The 6,365-nt window shown below is 54.0% G+C and overlaps 2 protein-coding genes across 2 annotated transcripts in view; one reads left to right on the top strand and one right to left on the bottom strand.

The window, feature by feature from the left end:
- ZNF511 (zinc finger protein 511) overlaps positions 1-2,633 on the top strand; it is a 6,416-nt gene extending 3,783 nt beyond the window's left edge. Inside the window, exons 3-7 of the mRNA XM_005879696.2 lie at positions 39-112; positions 612-813; positions 960-1,084; positions 1,494-1,628; positions 2,371-2,633. Of these exons, the coding sequence (XP_005879758.1) occupies positions 39-112; positions 612-813; positions 960-1,084; positions 1,494-1,628; positions 2,371-2,446 (612 nt within the window). The 3' untranslated portion in view covers positions 2,447-2,633. The remainder of the gene's footprint in view (positions 1-38; positions 113-611; positions 814-959; positions 1,085-1,493; positions 1,629-2,370) is intronic.
- A 2,353-nt stretch (positions 2,634-4,986) lies between these two features.
- LOC102244176 (homeobox protein H17) lies at positions 4,987-6,365 on the bottom strand (the record flags this gene model as incomplete). Its single annotated transcript, XM_014550557.1, has 2 exons — positions 4,987-5,742; positions 6,350-6,365. Coding segments are annotated over 2 exons (429 nt in total), but the record flags the coding sequence as incomplete, so codon positions are not given.

Consider the following 6,365-nt stretch of genomic DNA (forward strand, 5'->3'; position numbering starts at 1 on the left):
GGCGGGACCTTCAGTTGTGCGCCCACCGTGTTCTGTAGGAAGGGGACGTGCAGCGGCACCTCTACCTCCAGGACGTGCTTACGGGGGTGGCCGGGGTTCCCGAGAGGCCCAGGTGAGCTGCTCTGCGCCCAGCGCCGCCTCTCCTCGCCCCCCACTTTGTCCCCCTCCCGGGCCCCCAGTCCTGCCCCTCTCTGGTGACCTGTCACGGGGAGAACCACCGTCCTAGCCCCGCTTTGTTGATCTCCCCGCTACCTGGCTGGTCTCTGAAAATTAACTTCTCAACAAAGAAAGATTTGGGCCCTGGCGGGGTAGCTCAGTTGGTTAGAGCATCGTCCCTATGGGCCAAGGTTTCAGGGAACCTGGTCAGGACACCTACAAGAATCAACCAATGAATGCACAAGTAAGTGTAACAACAAATTGATGTTTCTTTCTCCCTCTCCCTTTCTCGCTCTCTAAAAATCAATAAATAATTTTTTTAAAAAAAAAGCTACAAAAAAGAAAGCAAGATTTGGAATTGGGAAAGAAACATTCAGAGCTTTATCAGACCACTTAAAGGGAAGTTGTCGACAGCCTAATGTTTTTTGTCAGCCAGCAGTGGTTTCCTTTGCCAGGGTGCCTGAGTTCACCTGTCAGATGGCGGGCTGCTGCCAGGTATTCGACACCCTGGAGGATTATGAGCATCACTACCACACTCTGCACAGAAACGTGTGCTCCTTTTGCAAGCGGGCCTTCCCCTCGGGACATCTGCTGGACATCCACATCTTGGAGTGGCACGATTCCTTGTTCCAGGTCCTGTCTGAGCGGCAGGACATGGTGGGTGAAGCAGTCATATCGGGGGCTTGGATGGGAGCTGTCTGCCTCAGGGTCAGAGCTCTCAGCTCTTGGGTGGGGCAAGACCAGGGCACCTTCCCACTCCAGCCCCCATCCCTGTGGATGGCGGGACACTGTCTCTGTTTTAGTATCAGTGCTTGGTGGAAGGCTGCACAGAGAAGTTCAAGACCAGCAAAGACAGGAAGGACCACCTGGTGAGACATCACCTCTACCCTGGGGACTTCCGGTTTGATAAACCAAAGAAAAGCAAAGGGTATGTGCAGCCACCCCTGGAATTCAGAGAAGCCTTTTGAGTATATACACACATAATCGATATATGTCTCTCACATCGATGATTCTCTCTCTGTCTCTCCCCCTCCCTTCCACGCTCTCTAAAAACCAATGGAAAAATAGCCTCTGGTGAGGATTAACAAAAAAAAATTTTTAAGGCAAAGTGAAATTGTTATACCTAAATTTATAAAAAGTGGCATCATAACGTTCACTTTTGGCCTTGCCATAATCCTTCTCCTTAATCTGGTAGCCTAGAAATTACACAATGCCAAGATAGTTATAAAATGTCTGCAGGAAAAGACATAGTCTCTTTCTGGTGAGTTCATTTCTATGGTAGACGGGGCTGCATCTGTCACCATGGCGAGCCCTGCGAGCCCCTCTGCTTTCCACAGCCCAGCCACTTCCATGGCTGCCATGGAAGTGCCGACAGAAGCCATGGGGGATGATGGGGACACCATGGAAGTCTGCTCTGAACACGTGACACCACCCCCAGAGCCCGTGGGTGAGAAGCGGACCTACCGCCACAGGTCAGTAGGTGGCATTTCTGAGGTTGTGAACGTGCTGGGAGAAAGAGATGCTGGCTCCACTGTGGGCTTCTGTGGGAGTTGGGAGGCTGGCTGTTTTGGTTCTCGAGGATAACTTTGTGTCTCTGGCTCACTGCTTTCGGAAGCCCTGCAGCGCAGGAATGCAGAGTGCTGCCCCCTTTTCCTGCTCTGCTTCTTTGCAACACGCTGTTAATTTCAGCGTTCAGAAGCAGTGCAGGGTAGAGAGAAGCTCAGTTGTAATTGCTTAGGTTACAACTGTGAGTCTGTCTTTCTAGTATTAACTGCACTTTTATTGGGTTAAACTTGAGTTCAAATCTAATTTGGGGGAAATGTTGGACAAATGAAAAAAATCGCCAAGGAATCCAAACTGACATGAAAAGGACTTGTGTCCCTTCGCTGCCTTCGCACAGCTGCCTGGACTTTGGCCATTGAGTGAGCCTAGATACCAGTGGGCAGTTAGGGTTTCAGTGCAGGGAGGGTGACAGGAAGTCAGCTCTGGAGAGCTTGGTAGGAGCCAGTCCCCATAGGAAGCAGGTCAGAGGCACTGGCCAGCTACAGTAAGGAGCTGCCCCAGAGCAGAGTCTGCAGGAAGGAAGAGCTGCCATTAGGAATGTTCCAGGAGTGAAAGAGCATTCTGGAAGAAGAGGAAAAGACTGCTCTAGGAATTGGGCTGTTTGTTGGTAGAAGGTATGATTCTTTAGTCTGAAGGTTTTTTCCATTTCAGAGTACCTTCCACCGTCTGTTTTGGTCAAGGTGCATCGCGAGGATTTAAAAGCACCAAGAACAGAAATAAGCACTAGTGACAGCTGAGCCTGAGAGCGGGCCTTTGCCACCCTTCATGTCTCGGTCCTTTGGGGGATGGCGGGATGACACCAGTTGCCAATATCAGCAAAGAGAGACCACAGATTTCGGCAGTGACTCTGCTCCCATCCCCTCCCTCTGTAGGGGCCATCCTACAAGTGTTCTTTATAAAGCATATATTTTTTATTTATGGTCTCTAGTCATTTCTATATTGCTGAACTAAGCAGGGAAATGAGCAATAATTACGTTTGAGCACTTTGCTTTCAGCATTCAGCTTTCAGAAAGAATTATTTTACTATAATTATTTTTTATCCTCATCTGAGGATATGTTTTTTTGTTTGTTTGTTTTTGTTTTTATTGATAAGAGAGAAACATTGACCAGATATTGAACCTGTAACCTTTCGGTGTGCGGGACAGCACTCCAACCAACTGGGCCACCTGACTGGCCAGGGCAGTTCTCAGGAAGATTTATGAAGTCTTGGCACCTCTGGAGGGGTGAGTGGGCAGGGTGCCATCAGTGAGAGCTTGTACCTGTTTGAGAGACCCTGGGTCATCCTCTACTGAGCTCTGAGCAAACCTGACTAGGGGGCAGTGACAGAGAAGACTGACAGGTGGCGCCTGGGCAGGGCGGTCAGTGCTGGGATGAAGAGTGCCAGCTGGGGCAGCCTCCCCAAGGAGGGACAGCCACAGGCAGAGGGAAGGGGCTGGCACCAGAGCTCGAGTGCCTGGCTGGTGTCTTCCTGGCAGGAACAGAGCAGATGAGAGTCTACAGTCCTCTCATCGATGGTCACCAGGTAGCTAAGGAGAGAGCACACTGCAAGGGCACATGGAGCCACAGCAGGGAGAAGCAGGTTTGGGCAGGCATGTGGAACCCAGACCTATACCGAAGGTAGCCCATGGACAGAAACAATGGATCCACTCTGTTTTGACAAATAATGGCTGTGGGGCTAGGCCTGGCAGAGTGGGGACCCCCTGCAGGGCCTCCCTCCAGAGGCCTCATCTCTAGTAGGGCTGGGGTGCTTTTATGAACCTCAAATGTGCTCTAGCTGTTTTGGCTCAGTGGATAGAGCGTGAACCTGCAGACTGAAGGTCCCAGGTTCGACTCCAGTCAAGGGCACATGCCCAGGTTGCTGGCTCGATCCCCAGTGTGCAGGAGGCAGCTGATGTCTCTCTCTCTTTCCTCCCTCCCTGAAATCAATACAAATGTACTTTAAAAAAACAAACAAAACCTCAGATGTGAGAAGAGGCTCAAGGTTCTGAGTAGCCTTAAAAAGCAACAACTACACTCTGTGAGGCATAAGGCATATGAGTCAGGTCATGGGTCATGGCTCTCACGCCCTTCAGCCCCTCTCAAGCTCCCTTTGCGCCACGGCCCCACCACCTTCTCTGGTGTGTTTACAGACGGGTCTGTTCCCTGAAGACCCTGACTGGAGTTGGGCTCTGAGTTTAAACAGTTCAGCCCGGTGGGCACAGGCCTGGGGGACGGCAGTGTGGACTATGAGGATGCCTCTCTCATTATCAGCCTTCATTTCCAGCAGCTTCTACTTCAAGAATTGGGTTAGTTTCCATTTAAAATCCATCGTGAATTGTCATTTTCCAGAAACACAGGGAGAGTAATGGCCAGTAATAGGCAGTTTAGGGCACTATCATCAATACTTCTGGGACTTCTCCACTTCTCCGAAGCTGTCTCCTGTGGGCAGCACCTCAGCAGCCCCCTGAGTGATTAAAACCGAGTGGGCAGGCCCAGGGAGAGCCAGCACCAGCGACCTAGGGGAAAGGGCTCGGCATCCCCTCCCTATGGTCACCTCTGGGTCCTGGCTAAGCTGGGAGGCAGGGTGAAGGCGGGGAAGGGGCTGCCCACAGCGAGGATCAGGCTGAATGGTCGAGGGGGCTTCCATCCACCCAGGCACCTTGACAGTCCCAGTGCAGAGTCTAGAAGGAGAGCTGAGGCAGCTGGGAGAAGCCTCAGGAAGGGTCAGACCGGCACCTTCCTCCCTCCGGCCCTAGAGACCTGAATTGACAGCATGTTGCAAAGAAGCAGAGCAGGATGCCAGCAGGTCCCTGGCCATCCTGGCCGAGTTAGCCAATGCCCTTCGTATGGACCCTGAGCCCTAGCAACTCCTCCTCCCCAGCCCAGCACCAGTCTAGGATCCCTGGGGAGCCCAGCGGACAGGGCCTGCGGTACACACCGCCCACCGTGCTCTCTATGCCCATCCGCGGCTCCGTGGCCATCCTGCCTCTCTGCGTGGACACACCCCTACACACACCCACATCCCCACACAGACACAGACACACAGTCCACAGACAGCACCTTGCCTCAGGCTCTCTAATAAAAAATAAATACGGAAAAAATCCCCTAAACCACGATGGTAACACACCTAGTTAGTAATCAGTGCGCTTCATTTCAGCAGTCCTGGCACCAAACTGTTTTCATTTCTTTTGCGGGAATCCGTTTCTTGCTGCCCCAAGACAGTCTGGCGAATCCTTCTGATAGGAGCCGGTTACCGAAGCAGGGGTGTCGGAGGGAGGTCTCACAGAGTAAACTTCAGAATACGTACTTTATTGGCTGCCTTGTACAAATAGGAAGCTCCACCCGGCCACCGTATGAAACTGTGTTCAGTCTTTCAGGAAAGTGTCTAGAACAAACATGATTTTTTTTAAGTTTTTAAATATCTGTAAGATACCCACAAATAGGCTTGAGGCATCAATTATAACATTGTATCAACAACAACAACAAAAACCTGAAAAGCAAAACAAAAAAAAGACCGACGGACGCAGGGGGTTTTCCTGGAAAACTGGGGTGCGCAGCTCGTCCTGTCCTGCGCCGCCCTCCCCTGCGGCCCCCCCAGGCCACCACCTGGCAAGGCGTGTGCCCAGGTCCCCTAGGAGAGGTAATACACGCCGTACGCGGTGATAGGCGCTGCGAAGAGTCCTGGCACCTGAGGCAGGGTGCCTGTAGCACCGCCATAAGCGCCCGGGGAGCCTTGAAGGTGGGTGCCCAGGGGGAAGGGCAGGGCGAACGCGGGCAGCAGCGGCTTGGCCTCCAGTTTCAGCTTCTCCAGCTCGGCCTCCTGCAGCCGCTTGGCCTTGGCCCGGCGGTTCTGAAACCAGATCTTCACCTGTGTCTCCGTGAGGCTCAGGCTGCTGGAGAACTCGGCCCGCTCGGAGATGGACAGGTACTGCTTCTGGCGGAACTTGCGCTCCAGCGCCAGCAGCTGGGCGGTGGTGAAGGGCGTCCGTGGCTTGCGGTTGTTTTTGTGTTTTCGGAGGGTGCAGGGCGGAGGACTGGGGGCGCCTGGGAGGAAAGAGAAGCACACATGGGGTACTCAGACGCCGGCAGTGTGCTCCCCTTTCCGACACTCTTGGATCCCCTTCCCGACTCCGTGATCGCGCCCACCGAGGAGATGAGACCCCAAATGCCACAGGGGTAAGATAAGCAAGGCACCGGGGAGACGGTGCGTGTAGGGGAGGGCCGCTGTGGACTCGGGCTCTGCTCCCCAAATCCAGGGCCCCGCACCCCAGGGACGAGGGGAACTCTGCCCACTTGGAGAGGCGAGAAGCTGGTGCTGGAGGCCGCCTCAATAACAGAGATGAGGGCTTGGCAAAGCGGAAGTTCACCGTCCGGGGGACGGCCCGGGGCTCCAAGAAGCCTCAGGGCTTTGGGGTGCCCACTCCGCTCCCAGGTAGAGCGAGAGCCTGGTTGTGTGGGGCGCGGGAACGGCTGCGGGGCGTGCGCGCGCCCGACGGCTCGGGTGGGCTGGCTTCTCTCTTGGTACTAAGGCAGGGCGGTTCGTGGCTGGTCACTTTCCGAAGTTAGAAGCGACAGCGCCCCTCCCGCCCTGGTCCTTCGAGCTGCCCCGGGCGGGCTCTCGCAGTCTGGGACCGTGCGACAGGGCACTTACGTGGGGAGGACGAGCG

Source organism: Myotis brandtii, unplaced genomic scaffold, assembly GCF_000412655.1.
Source record: "Myotis brandtii unplaced genomic scaffold, ASM41265v1 scaffold604, whole genome shotgun sequence".
NCBI lineage: Eukaryota > Metazoa > Chordata > Mammalia > Chiroptera > Vespertilionidae > Myotis > Myotis brandtii.